Source organism: Pyricularia grisea (genome assembly GCF_004355905.1).
Source record: "Pyricularia grisea strain NI907 chromosome V map unlocalized Pyricularia_grisea_NI907_Scaffold_6, whole genome shotgun sequence".
Lineage (NCBI taxonomy): Eukaryota > Fungi > Ascomycota > Sordariomycetes > Magnaporthales > Pyriculariaceae > Pyricularia > Pyricularia grisea.
The window spans coordinates 3,136,689-3,159,850 of NW_022156719.1; the positions used below are offsets into that span (position 1 = coordinate 3,136,689).

The following is a 23,162-nucleotide window of genomic DNA, read 5'->3' on the forward strand; positions in this document are numbered from 1 at the left end:
ATGAATCACTCTGTGGTCTTTTGGGACAGTACTATGTACTGTAGCGATCACCACCCATATGCAGTTTAGACTAGAAGTTTACTCAATAGTAACTTTTGGATTCACCTGAACTGATTCACGGCTCCCTACCTGCTTCGCACGTGCAACCATGTGGCGCATGAAAGATACGTGCAAATAAGCCAGAAAAGCATGCAATCAGGGCCGTTGAGTCCCAAAAAAGAAAGATGTGCCGATTCCAGTTCACCACAAGGCTCCAGGATCCGTTATCCCATCTCAGATGCGTTTGGTTTGGCAGATCAAAAGTGTGCCTGCCATGCGGTTCATGATTACCCCGTACTATATCCACGGTGGGGCACAACCGGAGAAGAACCGAGAATGTTTTTGAACCGACGGCAAGTTTCTACTCCGTACCAAAATATTTTGACAGGCAGGGCACAGAACTTACTCAGCTCTCCATGTATGGCGGCGGGCGGCCTTGTCCGTACAGTAGTAGTAAGTATCCTTAGTCCAGATCTGCAGAATAAAAATCACCACCAGATCAGCACAGCCAATACCTTTACAATGTGCTATGAAGAGAGGTCCCCACATCCATCGGCACCAAGCCGTACGTACTACACCGACCTGTTGAATGATGCAGTAAGAAATATATCATCTGTTCTGTTAGGAATTACTCACACGCCGCCTTTAGCCTCCCTGCCGCCTGCACATCATCTTATTGCTTCTGCCACGACAAAGACAACGACAAAACTAGAAGATAATTTTCATTCTTGTAACGTGGCTTGCGTGATCGTGTTACTTCTCTCGGGGCCTCGGGCGTTAAGAAGAATCCGGACCCCTGACCCACATGGAGAAACCGCGTGGAGCGCCGAACCACAGATTGCGAAGCAAGCTACACTAGTGGTAGGGCGTAGACAGGTGGCTTGGTGACAGTTTGTTTTTGCCTGCTGTTGGTACACCTGAAATAGGTAGCCAAGGTAGCTTCCAGATGGTAGGTGTAGAGAGTTAGATATTACCGTACTTAGCACAGTATTAAAAAAAATCAGATCAGATCGTTGTTCAATGCCAACATAAACAGCTATTTGTGATTTTTCTTAACGGCAGTTAAGCACGGAACTTGAGTCGCCTACGGAATTTCACTTTCATTAAAGATTTTCACCTCTGAGATAGGGTTTGAGTCGCTCGGTATCGCCAACGACCCCAGGATCATGCTTTTCTGATCGAGCAGCTCGGGCCCATTCAGATTTAGTGGAAATGTTTCTACTAAATAGACAAAATTTTGGCTCAAATAGTCGTCAGTGCGCCAACATCGTTCACATTCGAGTCATGACAAGTCGGACTCGTAAGGCTCAACATTGATCCAGCAAGTTTACATTCCAGGGCCTACCAAAAATAACACGTAAGAACTACCAGTAAAAACTAGGTAACTAAACCCGCGAGCGGATAAGCTGTCATGAAAACGAAATGCCGGTTCTCGCACGCTATGCCACGTAAAGTAACATGCCGGAACCTGACTTTTCTTTCCTTCATTCCTTCTTACTTTTTTCCGCTCTTGAAAATCCGTTCTTGTGCTCCCAAGCTCCGTCCTGATTGATCTCCACTCTCCCGTTGCCATGTGTTTCTTGCCTCCAGTCACTTCCATTGTGGATCGTTACTCCCGCCAGGAACGCTTTCCCAGATCAGATTGCTAGGCAACACCGACGCCAAGCGAAAACAACATGAAATTGAGTCTTACGAAGTACCTGCGGTGCCATATTTTAGCGGGGACAAAAACACATGCATCACCGACTAAATCTCTTGTGTGATTACTGAAGGGGGTAACCTTTTGGATATAGATTGACGAGAGATAAACCCTTTTTGATCTGCCTGCCTCGGTTGCTTGCCGGGTTACGATGGAGGGTAGCATTACATACAGCAAACGGGTACAAACTCTCACGTCAGGGAGGCCTTTTGCTATGCCACCTTGCCGCATAAATAGGTATATATGTACCTGCTATGTACGATATCTGGGTTTTTAGTCAGTCCGCAGTATCGCATTTCTACCTGTAAAAGTAAGTAGGACAGTATTCCCTTGCTGATGTCTGCACACGAATTGGACCCACATGGTGCATTTTTAAAGATCTCGTCAGAAATGTCTAGAAGGAGTAACAATTTGGTTGTGTGGATTCTGCTAATGCACGGTTGACCCGAGCCAAGGAAATATACGCAGGTAGCAGATATGGGTTGCCTACGGACTTAGGCTGCGAACGAACCGTTAAATCCGCGTTAATTCATGTGCCCATATCAATCATAGATTGGCTTGGCTACCGGCAGGAACATTCCGTACCAGGTAGCATGGAAGCTACCTGGGTACCTACCTACCTAGGTAGGTAAGGCAGGCAGCTTCAGACTTTGTTACTTTGTTTTTGTTTGCTTTTGTTCCGGTTCTCGAATCAGGTGTTTATCCAGCAATCATATCGCCAAGTCAATAAACAAAAGAAAAAGGCTCTTTGTAGCACCCATCAAAGGCTTTTCTCTATATGCAGCTGACATTGAGCTCCAATTTTTCCTTTTCTTTTTAGGGAGTCTCATTGATAACCGCCTTCACCAGATGGTCCGAATTTGCGAGTATACGAAGTATAAGTAAGTAGTATGAGATATCGTATGAAGCCAGCCACCCCGCCCCTAGATGGCCATAAGCAAGCCGACGGGATCTAAAGAAGAGAACGAGAAATAAAAAAGAAACAAGAGACATCTTACGCACAGCCTTTTTGTTGTTAACATGCAACGCCAATATCCATCCTATTGTTACTTCTTCAGAGGCGTGGCTAGGAGTAAAAGCTCAAAACAAAAAAGGGGGGTAAAGGGGTCCAGGTTTTTTTTTTGGTTCATCAAACAGAAACCACAGAAATTTTAAAAGAAACCCAGAAAAAAATAGTATTGTGTATATGGTAGCCCAGTGCCATGACAACGCCGGAGGGGATGCAGAGACGACAAAGTGGCGCTGGGAAACGTGCGCCTGGAGACATTATGAGATAAGAATGAAGATTTGGACAGTTTGCCATCGGAGCCCGTTCCCGCAATACGACGGACATATTGGGCATGTACTCTGGTTCAATGGTCTTCCACGCGCGGCTCGCAGTAAACCCCTGATACGTTGGTTTAGAGTTGAACGAGCCGCCCCCCGCCGCCACTCACAGCCAATGAAGTCTTGGCTTATGTGCAAGTAAATGTCGGTTCGGGTATATGGATTCACAGTTCAGACTCTGCCCCGTTTGTTTCCGTCACTGCCATTGGACTACCATTCTGTTGCCTCCTCTGTTGCCGAAGCCTTGCGTTTCCCACCGGTCGTCTTCGCGACGACGCCCCGTTTCGATTCATGTTCAAGTCTCCCTCCTCGTCATCCGTGTCCGGGTGCTCCTCGGTATACCTCTTTGCCTCGTCGAGCTCGGTCACGTTTTCGGGCTTGTCACGCAGCCATTGCATCCGGGGGCCTGACCGTGCAACCTCGGATACGCGAAATCCGTAGATCCTCGGCTCGTATATCTTGCCGCGGCCAAGGCCCGGCGCAATATTACGCGCGTGGAAGCCGTTGACCACGACACCGCCGATTTCCTCACCTTGCAGCCGCATGCTGCTAATCGAGTGTGAGTTGCCCGTCAGCCCATCGGCTCCGTGTTTGGTCAAATCAAACTCGGGGAAGGTCATGAGGAAAAGCGCGCCAAACGTTCTTCCGAAAAATGCACCATCCACGGTCTGGAACCGACTGTTAGGCGGGACATATACGTCCAGACAGCTCGGACAAAAAAGTTTGACTGTCCCGGCTCCTGGTATGTCCGAGAGCCCAACAGGAAGAGTCCGGGCGAGGTTGCAGTTGGTCCGAGGACACGACCCAAAGTGGCCGAGCTCGTATTTTTCTGACATCTGCTGGATGCCGGCGCGCGAGCATATGAATCGTTGATGGATTAGACCGTACAATAACTCGGCTGACGACTCGATCATGGAGAGATCGCTCGCTATGCGACTGTGGTTGCGGCGCTCCCCGTGCCTCGTTGCTGCGCCCACCCCATCGCCGGACTCATCAATCTCGTCCTCTTCTTCCTCGTCCTCTTCGTCTTCGTCGTCTTCGGGCTCGACGTCCAAGATCATCTGTGTCCGCGCAAAATCAGGGAAGGGTCAGTCTCCGATCCGTTTTAGTACAAGGGGTGCAAATTTATATCCTATATTGGGGACAAGGGAGAAAAAAAAATACCTCCAGTGCCTCCTTGTACATGGGGACCTGTGTTTGTAACCCGGTGAGGTTGAAATCATCCTCAATGAATTCCTCCGAAACCTCTGCAAAGTACTCGTGGCCGATAAGACTGCAAAAGGAGGAAATCCATGACTCTGGCGTTCCCGAGGAAGTCGACATTGCGACCGAGAAGAACGCGCTTGGCAGGCAGCGGGACCTGTATGACGGTGAGATGTCAAAGCCGCTTGTTTCGTTGGTCGAAGGGGGGGTGTTCGATGGGATGTTGCAGTCAAGCAGGGTGAGCCAGACGCGCGCTTCTCGTAAATCCTCAGCGGGGTAAAGTCGCAGGCATAATCGGTCGGGTCGACGGTTATCTGGGCGGATTGGCGTGGACGACCCCGATGCGTGAGGCGGTCAACAACAAAATTTAAAAAGAAGGTTGTATGATATGTCGGGCAAGATAATTGTGGGCTTGCAAATGATATAAGCTTGATTGCCAACGCAAAAGGTTCGTCGCACACCAAGTTTAAAAAAAAGATTTATGACAAGATTGATGTTTTTCTGCGCGCGCGGGTTGTATTGTGCACTTGTCAAGGCCGCCTAATTGATTCCCCCCGTGGGGCTGGGATTCGTCTGTAGCGCGGGCATGGGCGGCCACCAAAGATGGAGAATTAATCGGGCTTGCTGGGCGGTCAGGTTTGCGTCAGTCATCAAATGGTCCGTGCCTCCAAGTCGGTTGGTAACACACGGGATACGTACGGTACGGGAATGTGTGTAGTCACATGATGTGGTCCCATTTTCGCGTTCCAAATCCCAAATGCCAACGCGTAGTGATGTCAGGGACTACATTTAAAAACTCATTTCAACATTTCAACATATATCTCGTTTCAGTTCATGTTTAGGATGGAAGGCTGGGCGTCTTGCTTCTCACCATGAAGCCGGTCACATGGCGTCATTTGATTCGAGGCGCTGCTCTTGACATAAACGAAATCTCACTCGGTCACTTCCAACAAAACTTCTTCCAACCGGGACTGCCCGTTGTCCTTAAAAGCCCCCTGTCCACCTCCGTTGCCGACAATGCCCGCAGTCTTGCGCCCGACTATGAAGCTCTAAGGCCAACCAAGGGCTTATCTAAAAATTCCGGGCTGAGGCTATGGCAACAAAATACTATCATCACCAAAGACAAAGTTGAATATTCTTGCCATCAACCGCTTGCAAAATATTGGGACACTGTTTTTGGTGGAGATCACCATACATTATGTCCGTTTGAGATTGGCGTATCGCCACGAGAACAGCCCGGTCTGGCAGGCTTTCTAATGTGGATACGTGCAAGGCTGCCAAATATTCCTCGAGATGACAATGTTGATCATCAACCCTGCGAACAAGACAAACAGTTGGAAAGCCTACTCTCTGCTGAACTCTGCAACTGTACCCCTGGTTCATCAATGATCCGCTTCGAAGGTCCAATAAGTCTCTTCAAGCTTGCAGTAATGTACAATCATGCCGCATTGAGTTCCGGTGGTCAACCACTCGCCAACTTCTACGTTGCGCAACTGCCAATCGTAGATTTACCTTCGAATCTCCAAGCAGCCTTGGCTCCACCTCATCTTGTCCTGAAGGCAGGCAAAGGGGATGTGTATGGGGGTAGTCTGGTAAGTACTGAGCCCCTACAGTGCTGTCTGATGAAGCGGGCAAACTAATCATGAATGGTAGTGGATGGGCTTGACCCCAACCAAGACATCTTGGCATCGAGATCCCAATCCCAATATACTTTCTCAATCCGTGGGCAGCAAAGTAGTCAGGATGATGCCACCAAGACCAGGTGAGCGCGTTTTCCATGAAGTCCACAGTCGACTGGGAAGTAGAAGCTCCAACTCCCGATTCCGTGGCATGGAGTTGTTGGACGGCCCGGAAGCTACAGCTCTAGATGAAGCTGTTTGGGGTCCTGATGCGGATCGGATGCCGGAGATGATCGAAGCCAGACTGAACCCAGACGAAAGCATCTTTATCCCGCAGGGTTGGTGGCATAGTGTCAAGAGCTTCAACTCTGGAGCTGCATTGAGCGGTTTGCTTAACGTATCCGTGAACTACTGGTTCCGCTAATGCGGAAGGGCATCACCCTGCTACAGCGCTTAGGTATACCAATATCAAAAAAGCCGTCGGGGTATTGTGTCTCAATTTGAGTATCTCAAGTACAAAAAGACAGTGGAAATAAGATCAAAAGGCTATCTGAGATTAAAACGGCAAGACGGAATCCTCAGCAGATGTACCATAAGAACAACCCTTGGCTCCAACGGGGCAGTACTTTGCATGTAGAAATGCAATATGTTTAGTCATTAAACACCCAGAAATTCATTCCATCATTGGCCAGCTCGGCAGACACCACGCTCTAGTCGCATGCCCTCATCTTCATTAAAGTCATCCTATTCTCAAACTTTGGGCTCGGGCTCAACTGGGTTCGTCTTGGGCTTCTCAGTGGTCGTGGCACCACCACTGGCAGGCACCGTTCCAGGAACGGCGGCGGGCGAATCCGAAGCACCATCTTTGGACTTCTCAGCGCCAGCACCGCCGGTACCTAGGATCTTCTCAAGGCCAGCAGCCCTGGCCGCGCTACCACCTGCATCCTGCTTTTTGAGTTCAGCAAGCCGGACAGCCTCGGCGTGGATGTCCTGAACCTGTTTTGACGATTGCGTGTAGAAATCAACGATTTTCTTGCCGGTTGGGGTGCTGGCAGCCTTCTCAAAGTACGAGTTGATGCCAGTAAGCAAAGATGTGGCTCGGGTGGTGATGCCGTAGCTTTGGTCAGCAGTCTTGGCACGGTCAGTGGCGTGGTACTTCTGGTCAAGGTTCTGAAGAGTGCCGACGAAACGCGACGAGACTCCGTGCTGCTGATCCAAGTCGATGGCCTTTTGGATAGCCGCATCGCCGACTACGTAACCGTGAGCGAGGTACTCTGCCAGAATGCGCGCGCGTGGCTTATCCTCTTGAGTGATCTCATCCGAGTCACGGTCTGCATTGGTCTTTTCGGGGTGAGCACCGTCGCCGACAGGCGAGTCGGTAGTGACCGAGATGTGAGAGGGACCGAGCTGGGTGTTGTTGAGTAGAAGGGCCGTCTTGGCAGCCGTCTCCTTCTCGAAGATGACGGTAGCGCTCTTGGTCTCGCCCTCGGTGTTGACCTGAAGGTCGGTGATCTTGCCGCTGTCATCGAAACAATCAGTCAGCACATCGTCGTCCAAATGCACATTTTGCCTGTTGGCTGACTCGACCCCTGTCATGATGGGACGGAACTTTAGAAAGCTTACCAGAAGGCAAAGAAGTCTCGAATCTCCTTATCGTCGGTCTTGGCCGAGATGTTTTTAACTGTTACGGTGTTGGTCATTTTGAACGATTTATTAAGTTGCAGTGATTGATCGCGGTATTTGTTGTCTGGTGTTTGGGGTTGTTTGCTCAGAGGTTTTATGATTCCGATGAATTGAGGTGGAGGTATTTCAAGGTGAGGTACGAAGGTAAGGAAACGTAAGGGAACGGAGGTATTTAACCGGAGTGCTTGCGTTCGCGTGCCTGCCAACGATGGTCAAGAAGCCCGACGGTACGGTGGTGGGATGATGGCTTAGCAGGGGGCAGCAGAGAGGGGCAACATGACAACGTCATCGTTCGACTGTGAGTTGGTCCCTTGAATGTTACTGCCTGCTGATTGGGTGGCAAACTCCAACAACCGAAAAGGCTCTGGTCTATTCTAGGATACCTAGGTAGAATTATGAAGACAGCAAAGGAAAGAAAGAACTGGCCGCAGTTGTTTTGTACTACTGTTGCATGAAAGTAAAAGCTTTCTCTCGATTTTTTCTATGCTCTGTAAGTAAGGTAAGGTACCTACCTCCCTACGTACAAAACCTCGCTTGCCTCCTATGGTACTTAGAGGTCCTAGATGTGTTGTTGGCCACATCTTCCCGCCCCACCTCTACTTATGATCGATTAATGACGATGATCTACCAAGTAAATATTTGTCTGGGTATTTGCATGTGACGACCTCCTCATAGACAAGTAACCTTATGGATTTTTGTGAATGGAGCAGCTAAGTAAATATAATCATGGTCATTCGTGACTTTCAATTAAATTGAGCTGCTAACTCTGCGTTTGAGCGGTGCCGACTCCACCAAGGCAACCAATCTACGGTGCTTCCTAGACCCAGCGCATTAAATCCCATCTTCCTTTTCAAGGATGCGGCTTTGTGAATTTGTCCTTAACTGCGTCTTCCATAGGTCCCTTTGGGTTTGAGGAGAGATTCTGTGTACAGAGCCGGTCAGAATCATGGTGTACTTCAGAGAGAAGGATTCATTTGTTATAAAGTTTATCATACCTCCACTTGGTCCTTGTTAGACTTGTCCTTGTCCTGAGGGGTGTCTTGGAGACCTTGACCCGAGCCGGGGGTATCTTTGAGCTGAGCACCAGTCTGGCTCTCGGGGGGAGGTGACTGACGACCTTCTTGAGACGACATCTTGATTCTAGCTTGATAAGGCAAGGTGGTAGGTAGTTTGAAGGAGTTTGTACCCTGTGGAGTGATTGCAGTTTGGATGATTGTTTGGGAGAATGAAGTAACTTCGAAAATACTGACAGCTCGGAAACAATCTACCCAGGAACTGGCCAGAATTAAATACAAACAGCATCGTCTACCAGCTCCAATTGTTTTGGAAAAGATTCCACCCACGCCATGTTGCATGCAGATGATGATCAATTACATCACCACTACATAACTCATTGGCAGCCGCTGCTCGGTAAGATAGTGGCCGGGAGTTGTGTAAGAACAGCCCCACTAGACCTACTTTATGGAGTACAGACGAAGTACTACGGGCTGTCAAGCTACCTATCTAAGCTACCTTGTTTACCTTAGCTGGCAATGTACCTACCTACCTTACATAGGTAGGTTCTGACTGCCACAAATGCAGCAAGTTAGCGATGGAATGTACCTAACACTGTCATGTACGGAGTATCCGTTTACTACTTTACACTTTCCCAAGCGACTTTAATGCCTTACCTAGGTAGGTACCTTGCCTACCGCACCTTAGAAAACAAAAGAAATAATTGGATGCCATACTCCGTACAATACTGCGCCTGCCTGCCGCGTAACTAACGAAAGCCACAAAGACAATTCTCCACTGTTATCAAGTGGATCAAGTCTTCTATCTGGTAAGCTTGGTTCATGTGTAACTCTGCATAAGAGAGCCGGCGATTTACCGTAGATGGAAGAGCTCATTATGCTAAATAAAGCTTGGGCAAAATAAACACCTCCATTACCTGATGTTGAGGTTCCTTCCAATGTTAGAACTATTTTCGTCACCCTTTCTCTGGCTGATAGAGTGGAGGATGCAGGGGCGCAGAGCCGAGTAGCGGGGCCCACAGTCCCCGCTGGGTCGGCTTATTTCACAATTCACGCCCAGGGACACCCTCCCTTTGACACAACCATGGGCGAATCACACACGCCCATGTCGAGACTTGTTTACGGTTCGCATGAAATGGTTAATCAACGAAGGACAAGTGCCTCGGAGAGTCACGCAAGCTCCAGGAAGTAGTGTTTGTTTTCCTCTTGTTTTGTTGCTGTTTTTTATGGTGCTGCAATAGCGGATCAGAAACATTTCCCTTTCCCCTCTCTGTCTGTACTGCAGTGCGCAGCTAAAAGGCAACGATCCCTCACTACGTGCCTATTTGATTCATATGTGACTGGCGGCACTTTCGCGATCGACAACAAGGACACTCCACTTGCGAAACTACCAACTTTCCAAAGCTCGATATGCCAGATCTCAACAGCGTTTCTTCAGCCCCTCGTGCGATCGACGAAACTCGTCAACAGTCCTCGCACGCAATGCCTCCTCCGCCGGTGGCACAGTCGCCCTCCCTCAATATTCTTCCCTCGAACCAAACAGCCCACACATCTGCCACGACGTCGTCCTCCGCTCTTGCCTCACCACAGCTTCCCCCAGCTGCAGTCGCGTCCAACATGAGCTCTGACAATGCCGGAGCTGGGTCCGGTCCGGGACCGATACGGCATCCTCGTCCACTGACTGCTGCTGAATTGCACCTACAGCTAGAGAAGGAACAGGAGGCTGTGGTTAGTTGTTCAAGCTTCCATAATGAAGCATAATCTTGAAGCCTAAAAAATTGGTAGATGCTACGTCGTGCGCTTGTAGCTAAAAGATTAACTCCAAACCGCTTTATCAGGTCAACCGTCTCACCCGCGAGCTGTCAATTCTTCGAGCAGCACAGAATGCCTCAGTTGTTTCCAACACTTCGTCGACCTCGGCCAGCGTTAGCGGCGCTGAAGGAACACCTGCCACAGACTTGATCTCAGGTTCCGGATTCTCGATCCCCTCGACGAGCGGACGCCGGCACCACCGTACATCCTCCAGCCACAGTGCACGCAGTCAGGCCATCATGGGGACTTCGTTTGGGGCCGGTTCGATGGTTGGAACTGGGCCCTTGCCAGCTCCTGCAGGTCGGCCTTTTGCCACCAGTTTGAGTAGACAGAACAGCACCGCTTCGCGACGCAGCCGGGCTAGTTCTCCAATACCTCCAGTCCATCACTCGAACCCAATAGACATTGCACCCAGTGGCGGATACTTTCAAAGGGGTCAGCCTCCCATGGCATCCAGCTATGAGCTTTCCCCTGGTTTGATGCAAGCTACACACCGGTATGAGGAGGTAGCATACTACCGATCAGAGCTCGAATCTGCCAAGCGAGAGAATGAAATACTCCGCCGGCGCATACAAGAGCTAGAGCGAGCCGTCAGGGATCGTAGGACAAGTGACACCGGCCGAACACGGTCGGAGAGCGTGTCGACAACGGCAAGTGTGGCAGCTAGCACTGGCGGAGGCGCGACGGCGACAGGAACGGGTGTCATGGGCGGTAGCGGCGTGGGTGTGGCAGGCCGCAGAGAAGGTGGTGGACGGGACAGGGTCGTCAGTGTGGCCGGCAGTGTCGGTGTTGGTGTACCAGAAGACGAGGTTCGTGTGGGCGAAAGTGCGGCCAGTGCTGGATTGGGAACGGCGCAATCTGGGACTGCTGGGGTTAAGAGATCTACGACCTGAGACGCCATGACATTGTTGGGCTGAAGGCGAAAAGGAAGAATGCGAGCATAGCGGGGCTTTTGGCACGCGTGCTATCCGAGTTCATGAGCTTGGCAAAAGTTATGGATGACGACGAGCAAAACGTGATATGCTTCTCCTTTTTGGCCAAGATCATTTATTGCAACCAATTTTCTTTCTCGTCTCATTGTTCTCCTACGATTCTGCCTGTTTCTTGAGCTGCGGTTCTCGATGATTTCACTTGTTACCTCCTGCAGACGGTCAGAAAAGAGACTAGAACTGTTCTGTTTTGTTTTCTGGACCTTATTGTTGATATCGTGGAATTGAAAGATAGCAAATGGTCCCATATCATGATAAGTCGCAACTCATGTCAACCCATAAACCCAGCAATCTTTTAAGCGGCATGGAAAGACCAAAGTATGCCCTCTGCGGAGGCTTGGGGTTGTGTCATTTGCCGGGGCTTTTCCGTGTGGCTTTAGCCCGCCCAAGTCCCGGTTGCGTTGAGTTTTAAGCATATTTTCAAAAGCTTACCTGAGAGACTTAAGGTAGCTATAAGAGTTTAATCTATTATAGTTATTCTCACCTTTGACACCCCTGGCCTCTTAAGTGCACCAGTTTTGGTAGATATTGACCTATACGATTTCGTCTCTCGGGAACAATATCCAGAAAATAGTCATACTTAAAAACTAAAAAAGGTCTTTATAGGTAAATTTTATGGAATCACTGGCCAAGTGAGTAGAGTAAGTTATTGAACATACACTAGGTAGGTACCTGGGTTTACTGCTGGCTGAAGTATCTGCGCGATTCAAGTCGTATGTACAGCTTGAAGGAAAATCATAAAAACAAGAGCAATGGATAAAACAAAGCCCAGCCGCACCATGGCAATAGCATCATTTCATGTGGACATTTTTATACAAAGTAGTATGGAAGTTTCTAGTTGTCCACCTATGGGTTCATAGCGAGTATACTAGGTTGTTGCGGAACTGCCAGGTGAGGCAACTCCGTCGAAACAGAGCTGTGGGGGCCTGCTTTTCCGACGCAAATAGACTTCAAAATGAATCTCGTGCATATATGCGGGTTTAGCTCAGTTGGGAGAGCGTCAGACTGAAGTCCACTTCAGCCCTACATCTGAAGGTCATGTGTTCGATCCACATAAACCGCATTTGCTTTTGATTTTGTTGAGATTTTTGTTTCCCTTAGGTTAATTTAGGTACCCTGGGAATATTTGCTTGTAAAACTATACCAAGACCTTTTTTTTTTTTTTGTCTTGGCCGTGTTCATTGGCTACATCCTGGCAGAGAAATTCTGTAATTGGCTCTTGTCAGTGCTTTTTTCTGTCGATTGTTTTTTGTCCGGCGGTGATTACATTACACAATTTCAATAATAACTCCCTGCAGCTTTTATATAAGATTACTCCGTATATGGAACCTAAATGGGTTCTGGTTTTGCATCTATGCGTGTGTACATGCGTCTTTGCTGTCATACCAAATCGTGTAAGTCTCGTTGGACGATGAATTCCATGTGTAATATCGTCGTCTTGTCTCTGTCTTGCGCGCAAACGCCAGACAACAGAATGCGTCGCATCAGTTGGACGTTCGTTCGTAGCTGCCTATTCTGGCACTCAATTTGTCTACCACATCATAAAACATTCAGGCCAACCTTTTTCATGAGAGTCTTTGTTTTCTTTTGGTAAAATTTATTCTTCCGACCTTTATTTCATGCCTTCACTCACATGTCTACCGGTATCTCAAATTCAAATGCCGTTACAACTACAGGTATGGATGATAAACAGCCACTATAAACTAGACTATTCTTGTTCTTCACCTTCACTTTTAAATGGCGGGCACTCTCCAGAGCCAGCAAGCGATACTTGGCCCCAATTGTACCGAAAGATGTCGGTAACCTGATGTACAAAATGTTGTTGCCTGTGGCTCCGTGGAGCAAACGAGCTTAACAAATGGTCATTGTGACCCTGAAATTGTCTCGGCCAGAACCAGTGAGTCTCTTCTCCAAAGCTCACCTGCAAACAAGTTTTTACCCGCACCCAGGCTGGTGCTCTTTTTTCCCTCTAGCCAAGTAGCCTTTCATATATTCAGTCCTCCCCATATGTCATGTCCTCTATTCCGCCTCTTCTCACTCGACACTAACCCACAGTCACGCACCTCTCCCACACTGATATTGGATCGAGCCACAAACCCCCTCAAGATGGCACAGAACCCGAGCTTATTTGTTTCTGAGCTCGACGCTTCTTCTACTGATGTCGTCCCTCCTCACCCCGTGGCCAATCTGACGCAGAACAACTCTGAATCCCCCACTATCGAGACACTGTACGAAGGCGATAACAGTAACTACAAGCCGGGTACCTACTTGAACTGGCAAGCCACGCCCTTGAAGCAGGCAAAAGGCGAAAACAACAACGCTATCACAGTGTACATGATCAAGGACCTGGACCAGCCCAACGTCGTTGGCAACGTTCCGCTTGAGCACTACAGGATAGACGTCCGAGATCGCGAGCTGGTGGCTTTCTTGGAGCCGATTCTCAAGAAGAAGCACGCCCATCTGAATGTCTATGACACAGCTACCTTCATCAAGCCTTTCCAGGTACTGTATGAATGTCATGAGGAGATAGTGAAGCTTTGCAATGCCGCGGCCGAAGATGACAAGCTCAAGCCTCTTCTAAAACTCCTCGCCAAGGTCTTGAACGATGTCTTTCTTGACACCAAGTTCAAATCAATTGGCTCACTGAAGCAGAACGGGCTCATATCCTTCAACACAGCCTGGGCCTTCTTCCAGCATGGCACCACCGTGCTGGCGACGATGGACAAGACTGAGCTGCTTTGCAAGGTTGATCAGGCTAGCTACACGGTCGACCAGATTGGCAAGCAGCAGCTGACAATTGGATGCAAGGTCATATGCTTTAATGGTGACACTTTTGTCTGGGAGGACCATGTGCTTACCATCGACCACTTCGCTGGCAACAGGCCAGTGGCTGAGCTCAATAATTATCCCCTGGTCTTCCACGAGGATCCCGATATGGTCATGTCTCGCCTTGTGGCTCAAGGCCACAAGATTTTGGAATTTCAAGGCCTGCAGTGCAGGGCATATGATGGCATTGCAAGCGTTCTCGAGCCCGGAGCGGGCTTCCAGAGGCGACATGTAAGATCATTCTCTGATGCGCTCCTGAATCTTGCTCACTGGATGGTCTGATGGCTTTTTCTAACGTTGAATTTGTTTTTCGGTGCTTCAAGGTCGATGGTCGGATCGTGATCGACGTTAAGGGGTTCTACAAACACGCCATGGTATACGATGCCGTCTTCCTAGACCGTCTCCGGACTATGCGCCAGGACAGGAAATCTGGAAAAAGTCAACCCGTCGTGGTAGAGCAGAAATCCAATGTATTCAACGAGCGACTTGTTGATGCAGGGCAAAAAGCCGACAAGGACGCCTTAACCCTGAATGAGGAACACCTGGCTTTCCTGTTTCCTCTACTGAATGGATACTTGCTCAAGAAGAAGACGTGGGGTAAGTCGCAGCAGGGCTCTATACCGACCTTTCCAAGCTTTGATACCAGCCCGCTCTCCAAAGAGTACATGCTCACCAGTGTATGTGAAACTACAGCGAAGTTCCTCATTGACCATATTCAGCCTGTCTGCTGGAACGACGACGCATACGATCATCTTGTGCACGACGAGTATCAAAAGGATCAGATTCTGTCCTTTGTTGCGAATCACCCAACAGACAATAAGAAAAAGTCAGAGGGTGTCATTAGCGGCAAGGGTGAGGGCCTTCTGATTCTTCTGTCGGGACCTTCGGGCACTGGCAAGACCCTTACAGCCGAGGCCGTCGCAGACAAAGCCCGGCAGCCGTTGCTAAACATTCACGCCGAAGACTTAGGGCTCGTCGCTAAGAATCTTGGCTCCAAGCTCAAGTCGGTGCTCGAGCTGGCCACGGAAATGGGCGCTGTTGTGCTGCTCGATGAGGCGGACGTGTTCATGTCCAAGCGGAACTACAATGATATCCACCACAACGAGTTCGTTAGTATATTCCTCCGCGAACTTGAGTACTTCCGCGGCACCATGTTCCTGACCACGAACCTGCTGGAAAACATCGACAATGCCTTTCTCAACCGCATGTCAATGCACATCGTCTTCAAGCCCCTGAGCACGGGAACCCGCGAGGCTATTTGGGACAAGGTTCTGGCACGTCAACTGCAACAGCCCATGTCCCTAGAGGCCAAGGTTGGTCTCCCGGAAGGTGAGGCGCGGCTGAGCGAGCACGAAATTCAGGAGCTGGCCCGATGGAATCTCAATGGACGTGAAATCACAAACGTGGCGCGCATGGTCAGGGCCTTGTGCGACTACAAGGGCCATGCCATGACGCTCCAACGGTTGGAGAGCGGCATCAAGGTGACCTCGCCGTTTGCGATAAAGAGTGACGTTGACGCAGGCTATGGTTTGTACTACTGAAAAGCTGGAGATTAGCGATCCGCGTGTTGGTGAAGAAGAAGGCATTGATGACTAGGAATAATGGCCACGGGTCTTGGGGGTTTAGGGATTCGGCATAACCTAATAGTATGAGGCCTAACTGGCCGGGCGATCTCGGCATGCTTTGGGAGTGGATGGTGGATGGTGGATAAATTTTTTTAATTTTCTTTTCTCCTTTGCCTTTTCCCTTTTCTTTTCTTGGGAGGAATCAGATCGATCTGCTCTCCACATTTCCCTAATTGCTCATTCTGTATCACGTTGTCCTGCAATTCGGCGAAATGCCCTCCTCTAATTGAGATTACTACACAATTTTTTTCTTCTTACATTCACAATACAAAATGACACACTTGCGAAAGTCTGGCCGTCATACAATGGATATCTTTCCGGGTAATTACCCTCGCAGTGGTAAAAACAGAATACCGGATGGGGTTGGTTACATTGCATATCGACTAGGCAAAAGAACATATCGAATGGGGCCGGTTACATCGCATTATGATTCGAGGGGAAAGAAAGAAGCAGCTTTGTCAAGTGATACTCGTAGAGGGGGTCTTAAACGGCTTATATGTGGTGTGTTATGCGCCTAGGCATGGAAACCAGGTATAAAACTTGGGTGTCTTGCATGCACCATGGCCAGTCGATTGTCTTAGACAGCCAGATCTGGGGGGGGAGTCTATACACCCAAAGTTGTGAAAAAAAAGACTCAAAATGGCTGCTCGGGCTTTGTTGGCGGCTACATACCTTGTATTTGTCACCGTCTGTGGTGCCAAAGAAGCTCAAACGCTTCCCTTGACTGTCGACCTTGGTTACGCTCTCTACCAAGGAGTGAAGAATACTACAACCGGACTGAGCGTCTGGAAAGGGTAATTATACGATACAGCTTACAAGAAAGCAAACTCCCTTCGAAAAAAAAAGAAAAAGCCCGGAACGAGTCAAAGATTCAAACTAAGCATCGGTTCCATACAGCATCCAATATGCGGCCCCTCCCACAGGAAATCTTAGATGGCAGGCACCACGCGTGCCCGAGACCAACAGGACTACAGTCCGGTCCGGCGCAAACTTTGGACCTGTCTGCCCCATGCAGTTCCCAGCCCCGTCACCGCCGTCCTTTGTTCCAGGCAACGAGGACTGCTTGTACCTGAACGTGTACGCGCCGAGCATGACGGCGTGTGCGGCCAACGGTACAATAGACGGCCCTGGTGCTGCTGCTGCCCCCTTGCCGGTCTATGTTTATATCCACGGCGGTGGCTACGGGCTCGGGGACGGCACGATGCCTATGGAAGCCTTGCTGGCTGCTAACGGGAACAGTTTTGTTGCTGTGACGATACAGTACAGAGTAGGATTTCTTTAAGCTCTTCTCTACTCATGGCTCGGTATACTCTCTCCCTCTATCTCTATGTCTCTCTCTAACCTTTTAAGCCGTGACCACTCACAGACCGGGGCGTTTGGCTTTGCAGCATCGCCAGAGGTCAAGGCCAAGGGCGTCCTCAACGCAGGACTGCTGGATCAGGAGTTTGCTCTGAAGTGGGTGCAGCGTCACATACAAAAGTTTGGCGGCGACCCGAGGCGGGTCACCATCGGCGGCGAGTCCGCGGGCGGTGGGAGCGTTATGCTTCTGGCGGTTGCGCGGGACGGGAAGCTGGGCGAGCGGCTTTTCACCAACGTGAGATTTACTTTCTGTTTCCCATGCGATTTGGATTTTTGTTGGGCATATATCCCCTAACGATCTTGCAACACTAACACCGTCTCCACTTCCTCCAAAAAGCTCATTTCACAGTCACCATATCTTCCTACGCAGCCGAGATACGATGATCAAGTCATAGTGAAACGCTACAAAGCCTTTGCCAAGGGAGCCGGGTGTCCAGTTGATGGTCCTGCGTCGTTTGACTGCTTGGTGGCGGCGGATACGTTGACTCTGCAGTATGCTAGCGCGAACCTGACTGTGGGCAGCCTGGTTCCCTATTCAAACTGGTAAGTCGTAAACATGTGCTTACAAAAACCATCTCTCTCGTTAGAGATTTACATGCATAGGAACTGTATACTACCAAAACCAGGCTAACAAGACTTTTATTCGTCTCTCTGTAAACAGGGCCAACATCCCCGTTACTGATGAAGAATTTCTCACCGCACCTACAAGCCAGCTTCTGGCAAGTAAAAGGCTCAACGGCAGGAGGATACTCGCTGGGGTGAAGACTCCCCCGCTGCATACCAAAAGAAATATTCATGTTTTTATCAGGAGGTGATGAGCTAACCACCCACAACCCAGAACGTCGCCAACGAGGGATCCCCTTTCTCCCCGAAAAACATCAACACCGAAGATCTCCTCCGCGCGTTTATCAAGCAAAACTTTGTGAAGCTCTCTGATCGGCAGGTGACAGCCATTCTCGATGCATACCCCAGTGTCCCGGGCCCAGACGACCCCAACAGCCCCCGCTTCGAAACCGACGGCTTTGGTCCCGCCACGGCTGTCAATGTCAGCCAGACCGGCACCGGACATCAGCAGCGCGCATCTGTTAGTCGTCCCTTGTTATGCTGCATGCTCTCTCTCTCTCTATCCGGGCTGTGATTCTCAGAAAAAACCTAGAAAAATAAGTACTAACTTGTACTAACTTGTGATAACAATACCCACAACGAACAGGACATATATGCCGAGGCTACATTTGTCTGCCCCGCATACTGGATTGCCGACGCGTTCAGTTCCTCGCCCGGGCGTGAGAGCTACAGGTTCCAGTTCTCGGTTCCTTATGCGAGCCATGGTCGGGACAATAATGCCGTCTACGGACCGGACCGCAGCAGCCACGGCCCTGATCTCAGGCTTGCTTTCCGCCGTAAGTTTTCCTTGTTTGCGCCAGAAGAAGTTGCCAACTTTGGAAAACTTGACGAAAAAAAACCTTCAAATCGCTGACTGTCATCATTTTCTCGTCACCCACTCCCCCCCAAAAAAAGGGATATTTGGAAACTTCATCCTCAAAGGAAACCCATCAATCACCAGCGGCGAGGCCAATGGTGCATCTTCATTAAGCCCGGACGCGCCCAACAACGCCACCATGTGGCCGCAGTGGAATGTCGAGAACCGGCAGATGCTGAACGTGAACCAGACCGGCGGAGAGCCGTACTCGACCGTGGTTGACGGGGCGACCGTGACCGAGTTTACAGGGCCGAGCCTGAGGAACGACTTGAAACTCGTCGACGCCTACTCCTGGGAGGGTGGAAGGGGTAAGAGGTGCGACTTTTGGCAGATGATCAACCCGGTGATTCCCCAGTAGCGGTTGCTAGGGATGTAATATGGGTTCTTAGTGGTGGGAGCTGGGGTTGTGAGGATGAAGAATAGTTGGAGGAGAACGATGCGATAACTTTTCAGGACTTGAATTCAACCTTTGAAACGTCGCAATGCTGTTCCTTTGTCCTGTTCTTTACTTTCCAAGCATGACTTTAGATATGCACAGAATCAGATACGAATATACGAGAACAAGCTGTCTGACTTGTCTTTTCTTTTTCACTTCGAGTGAGTCCATTTGAAATCAAACAACGCGATAAAAGGCACTTAAGGTACCTGCTTTGAAGCGAGGTATAAAATGCCTTGCCTGCAAGAGATGATATATTTATGAAGACTGACCAATGCAATGTTCCTCTTGAAACACAAATATGAACTCACAATTTAGCAGAACACCTAGGTGTAAATACTACAGTAATGGGTACGTGTAACTGAGTAGGGATAAATTTCTAGCACAACTATCATATACCGGTTTACTTGACATAGAGACTGTACACCAGTCACTTACCAAAAAAAACACCTAACGACCTTAGGTTCTTCCCGCAGCAGGAAAGCCGGGGATGTGATAGAGATTCGGCGGAGACATGCCCGAGTACCTCATCGCAGCGCGCACATATAGAGCCGTCAACTGCGTGTCAACGACCACGACGGCGGACCGCGGGAAGATGCTGACCGAGTGCAGACGGAGCACCCCGGCCGTCCGATTCAGGAACCTCGACATGCCGCGGAGGTAGTCGTCCACGCTGCCCGCGTACAGGTCCCTCATGCCGATGAATATCCCGGGACTGTCCTCGTGGTCCGCGGCTAGGTTGTGCCAGTACACGTCGATGGTGTCGGCGTCGTCCTCGGGGTGGGCTGTCGACTCGCGGCGGCTGGATCTTTGGCTCCGGCTGCTTGATTCCTCGGAATGCCGACTGCAGTCCGGTTTAGTCTCATCCTCCATCTGTCGTGCTTGCCATCGCCAGTCGGGGTTTCGGGGGCCGGGGTCTCGGATAATGGAACGACCTGTCACTGGAGAGGAGTACACATTGGAGCCTGACTGTTCGCTTCCGGATGCATCTCCTAATGAGCCTGGTCTCTTTTTAGCCGCTGGGCAATTCGTGCTTGGAGTTTCACTGCCCATGGAGCTTTTATCCTGCCGGGTGTTTGCATTTCCAGGACAGCTGCTGTTTTGCAGGTTTTCGAGCAGTGACAACATGGCAAGGTGTAGCTTTGGTTGCGTATTTGACAGGATCGATTAGGTTTACCGAAAGTTATCTTTATTTCTACCTTGTTGCTAAAGCTGGAGTATTTTAGTTGATCAGATTGGTCAGGTAGGTAGGTGTATATATAATCCCTGGCACAAGTCTTCTGCAGTGCATAAATTCTAGAGATAGAGGCATTGGCCCTTTTAAATTCATTTTGGGAAAGGGGCATGGCATATGAGCTTCAGTGACTGAGTCTCTTGATAGGGGAACTGCATTGGGTCAGATCTATTTGTGATTCACGAGCACAAAACGGCGAAGATTAGGCCTGGGTATTCGTGCCTAATAAAGTCGACTTTAGACCGTTGACTGGAGTTTCTTGTGTATACCTAGATATTACAAGTCTTGTTGACTCTAGTGTTAGACTAGGTTATTAGGCCATTGGGAATTTCAGCTGGTATTTTTTTCCCCCGAGTGGCACTAAAAGAAAGAAGTACGCACTCCGGGACCAGCGGCATTCAGTAAATAACTGAGAACCTGATCAAGTTGCCTTGATGTGTAACCACTCAAGGCAAAGAAAGGCACACAGCCTGACTGCACTCTGGGTCAATGGCAGTTGATCCGACGACGCATAATGAATGTCAAGTGAGCGAGGACTTTGCGCTAAATCCCCATAGAGTTCGATGTTCGGTTCAGATGGTGTCTCGAACATCTCGATTCATTATCCTTTGTCCCAAAATCCAGGTGAAAGCGAGTTGAGGAAAAGGAAAGCCAAGCAAACCGTTTTTAATGAATATCGCTCGCTCGGAAAAAAGGTTTCCAGTAGAATAAAGATCTCGCAAAAATTACAAGCATGGTAGGAATTGGAAGCTTCTCCCTACCTAGTAGGTGCGTCGCAAAAAAATGAAACCGCTATTCCCTAGGTGCCCCCGTACAAAGCTCACAGGACCTGGGCTAGCGTCGAGTCAGTCAGATCCAGGCAACATACGGCAACATCAGCTACCCCATGCGGCCCGTGGATCTGAGTTCCGCCTGGTGACGTAGTGGAACCACCAAAGCTATAGCTCCAAATAGCTACGGCGATAAGCCCGATAAACACCATCAGACCCCGGCTCAGGTGGGGTTTCGTGGGGCTTTTCCAGTGAGACGGGCTGCTTTGTCCGCGCGTGCTGTGCTTGTGACCTTGTCTCGCTCCCTCAGGCTTGGATGAACCTCGCTGCCCGTTGCGGGCTTTTGGGAATTTTTACTTTTGAGGGTTTCCTGAAACTTCCCGAAAGAGACCAACCCTTGATACTTTATTCTCTTATATCCTCTTTCCCCTCCTGTGCGACCGAGTTTTGCCCTAGACTTTCGAAAGGCATCATCATCTAAGAGCCCATATCTGACCCCTCAGACTTTCGCCATGTTCGACATATTTGCCAAGCTATTGTCGTACGTTTTTTTTTCTGCTATTCAAAAAAACTAGCAGCCAAAAATAGCACCATCAATCAACCTGCGCTTACTTGTGATCCGATGCCTGCGCTGCTGGATTGAAGCTAACTCCAAGCCGTCACGGCTACTACCAGCTCCATCGCGTCCTTCCTTTTCCCTCTGTTCGCCTCTTACAAAGCTCTCAAGACTACCGATCCCGCACAGCTTACACCATGGCTGATGTACTGGGTTGTCCTCGCCTGCGCGCTCTTGGTTGAGTCGTGGACTGAGTGGTTTCTCTGCTGGTGAGGTCTATCCCAACGATCCAAAAACCATGACCACCCTGCTAACCCATACATCGAATACCGCAATCGGCTAGGATCCCATTTTACGCATATATTCGTCTCCTATTCCTCCTCTACCTCATCTTGCCTCAGACACAAGGCGCCCGCGTCCTCTATCAAGACTATATCCACCCGTACCTGCAGGAGAACGAAGACCACATCGATGACTTCATCGCATCCGCACATGACCGGGCCAAGGCCATGGGGATAATGTACTTGAGGCAGCTGATTGAGTACGTCAAAGTCAACGTCCTGGGTATGGCCCCGTCCCGGGTCGAGGAGCAGCAGCAACCACAGGCCCAAGGCTACGGCGGTCAGGCGTCATCCGTAACCCAGAACCTGCTTGCGCGGTTCACTCTACCTTCGGCACGTTGGTCCGGTGCTGGTGGCGACTCCGACGGCAACAGCGGCGCCGCCAACGACTTTTACGGCATGCTGGCTGGCGCCGTGGGCGCCGCTATGAGCTCGGCCGGCGGTACTAGGGACAACCAGCAGGGCCCCGGCGTTTCCCGATCCGTCATACCCAGCCATGTGAACGAGGCCGACAAGGCCACCTTCATCGCAACGCAGCGCGAGCGCCTCACCACCCTGCTGGCGGCACTGGACCGCGAGGCCGCGAGCGTGCAGTCTGGGGCGTCATCAGCCTCCACGCCTGTGCCGAACAATTCGTCGTCGCAGGGCTTCTTCCGCGTAAGGGATGTGGTAGAGGGTCTGGCCGACACGGCGGCTGGGCTTACCAAATCGCGCAGCGAGACGGACTTTGAGAACATCGATGCCATGAGCGGGACTGAGGAGGTTGGAGGCGACGAGGACGGTTCTCTCAGGCGTCGGACGCAGGCAGCGGGCGGTTCTTGGATGCCATGGGGCTGGGGAGGATCACAGTCGCCGGCGGCTGGTGACCCTGCCAACCCTGATAGGTCCAACGTTGGCCAGAGCTCTGGCGTGAACACCAACGCCGGCCAGTAACTGTTTCTTGTTTTGCCCTTAGCTATTATTGAGTCTGACTTCTTTTTGAGTTCATTCTTTTGGTTCCGCATGTGATCTCACGTCACTTGTGGAGTTCATTCTTCCTTCCTGTTGGCGGCTCGTCCCGACGACTGGTAGTATCTTTGAGTCTTACAGGATAAACAGGATTACCATCATTAGATGTGAGCCGCAATGGCCGAATTGGAATCGAGTTGTGTT

At 50.0% G+C, this 23,162-nt stretch overlaps 9 protein-coding genes across 9 annotated transcripts; 5 read left to right on the top strand and 4 right to left on the bottom strand.

Annotated features, from left to right (window-relative positions):
• Positions 1 to 2,307: 2,307 nt before the first annotated feature.
• On the bottom strand, positions 2,308 to 4,990 carry PgNI_08905 (uncharacterized protein). The gene is made up of 3 exons (XM_031128895.1): positions 4,967 to 4,990; positions 4,229 to 4,891; positions 2,308 to 4,125 (listed from the first exon to the last, which is right to left on the bottom strand). Exons 2-3 carry the CDS (start codon positions 4,385 to 4,387, stop codon positions 3,229 to 3,231), a joined length of 1,056 nt encoding a protein of 351 aa, XP_030978492.1. The 5' UTR covers positions 4,388 to 4,891; positions 4,967 to 4,990; the 3' UTR covers positions 2,308 to 3,228.
• A 149-nt stretch (positions 4,991 to 5,139) lies between these two features.
• On the top strand, positions 5,140 to 6,310 carry PgNI_08906 (uncharacterized protein; the record flags this gene model as incomplete). Its single annotated transcript, XM_031128896.1, has 2 exons — positions 5,140 to 5,859; positions 5,921 to 6,310. 2 exons carry the CDS (start codon positions 5,140 to 5,142, stop codon positions 6,308 to 6,310), a joined length of 1,110 nt encoding a protein of 369 aa, XP_030978489.1.
• A 326-nt stretch (positions 6,311 to 6,636) lies between these two features.
• On the bottom strand, positions 6,637 to 7,919 carry PgNI_08907 (uncharacterized protein; the record flags this gene model as incomplete). The annotated part of the gene is made up of 2 exons (XM_031128897.1): positions 7,510 to 7,919; positions 6,637 to 7,405 (listed from the first exon to the last, which is right to left on the bottom strand). The coding sequence occupies exons 1-2, from the start codon at positions 7,584 to 7,586 to the stop codon at positions 6,637 to 6,639; spliced, it is 846 nt and encodes a 281-aa protein (XP_030978490.1). The 5' UTR covers positions 7,587 to 7,919.
• Positions 7,920 to 8,255: 336 nt separating this feature from the next.
• Positions 8,256 to 8,820, bottom strand: PgNI_08908 (uncharacterized protein). Its single transcript, XM_031128898.1, has 2 exons — positions 8,565 to 8,820; positions 8,256 to 8,491 (listed from the first exon to the last, which is right to left on the bottom strand). Exons 1-2 carry the CDS (start codon positions 8,700 to 8,702, stop codon positions 8,420 to 8,422), a joined length of 210 nt encoding a protein of 69 aa, XP_030978830.1. The 5' UTR covers positions 8,703 to 8,820; the 3' UTR covers positions 8,256 to 8,419.
• Positions 8,821 to 9,649: 829 nt separating this feature from the next.
• On the top strand, positions 9,650 to 11,796 carry PgNI_08909 (uncharacterized protein). Its single transcript, XM_031128899.1, has 2 exons — positions 9,650 to 10,310; positions 10,421 to 11,796. Exons 1-2 carry the CDS (start codon positions 9,993 to 9,995, stop codon positions 11,285 to 11,287), a joined length of 1,185 nt encoding a protein of 394 aa, XP_030978831.1. The 5' UTR covers positions 9,650 to 9,992; the 3' UTR covers positions 11,288 to 11,796.
• Positions 11,797 to 13,489: 1,693 nt separating this feature from the next.
• On the top strand, positions 13,490 to 15,750 carry PgNI_08910 (uncharacterized protein; the record flags this gene model as incomplete). Its single annotated transcript, XM_031128900.1, has 3 exons — positions 13,490 to 14,440; positions 14,533 to 14,806; positions 14,903 to 15,750. The coding sequence occupies 3 exons, from the start codon at positions 13,490 to 13,492 to the stop codon at positions 15,748 to 15,750; spliced, it is 2,073 nt and encodes a 690-aa protein (XP_030978929.1).
• A 689-nt stretch (positions 15,751 to 16,439) lies between these two features.
• Positions 16,440 to 19,245, top strand: PgNI_08911 (uncharacterized protein). The gene is made up of 8 exons (XM_031128901.1): positions 16,440 to 16,628; positions 16,732 to 17,101; positions 17,201 to 17,428; positions 17,531 to 17,736; positions 17,855 to 17,951; positions 18,032 to 18,277; positions 18,404 to 18,593; positions 18,712 to 19,245. The coding sequence occupies exons 1-8, from the start codon at positions 16,474 to 16,476 to the stop codon at positions 19,029 to 19,031; spliced, it is 1,812 nt and encodes a 603-aa protein (XP_030978928.1). The 5' UTR covers positions 16,440 to 16,473; the 3' UTR covers positions 19,032 to 19,245.
• Positions 19,246 to 19,568: 323 nt separating this feature from the next.
• Positions 19,569 to 20,237, bottom strand: PgNI_08912 (uncharacterized protein; the record flags this gene model as incomplete). Its single annotated transcript, XM_031128902.1, has 1 exon — positions 19,569 to 20,237. The coding sequence occupies one exon, from the start codon at positions 20,235 to 20,237 to the stop codon at positions 19,569 to 19,571; it is 669 nt and encodes a 222-aa protein (XP_030978930.1).
• A 1,194-nt stretch (positions 20,238 to 21,431) lies between these two features.
• PgNI_08913 (uncharacterized protein) lies at positions 21,432 to 23,160 on the top strand. Its single transcript, XM_031128903.1, has 3 exons — positions 21,432 to 21,654; positions 21,789 to 21,938; positions 22,013 to 23,160. The coding sequence occupies exons 1-3, from the start codon at positions 21,626 to 21,628 to the stop codon at positions 22,941 to 22,943; spliced, it is 1,110 nt and encodes a 369-aa protein (XP_030979018.1). The 5' UTR covers positions 21,432 to 21,625; the 3' UTR covers positions 22,944 to 23,160.
• The last annotated feature ends 2 nt before the right edge of the window (positions 23,161 to 23,162 follow it).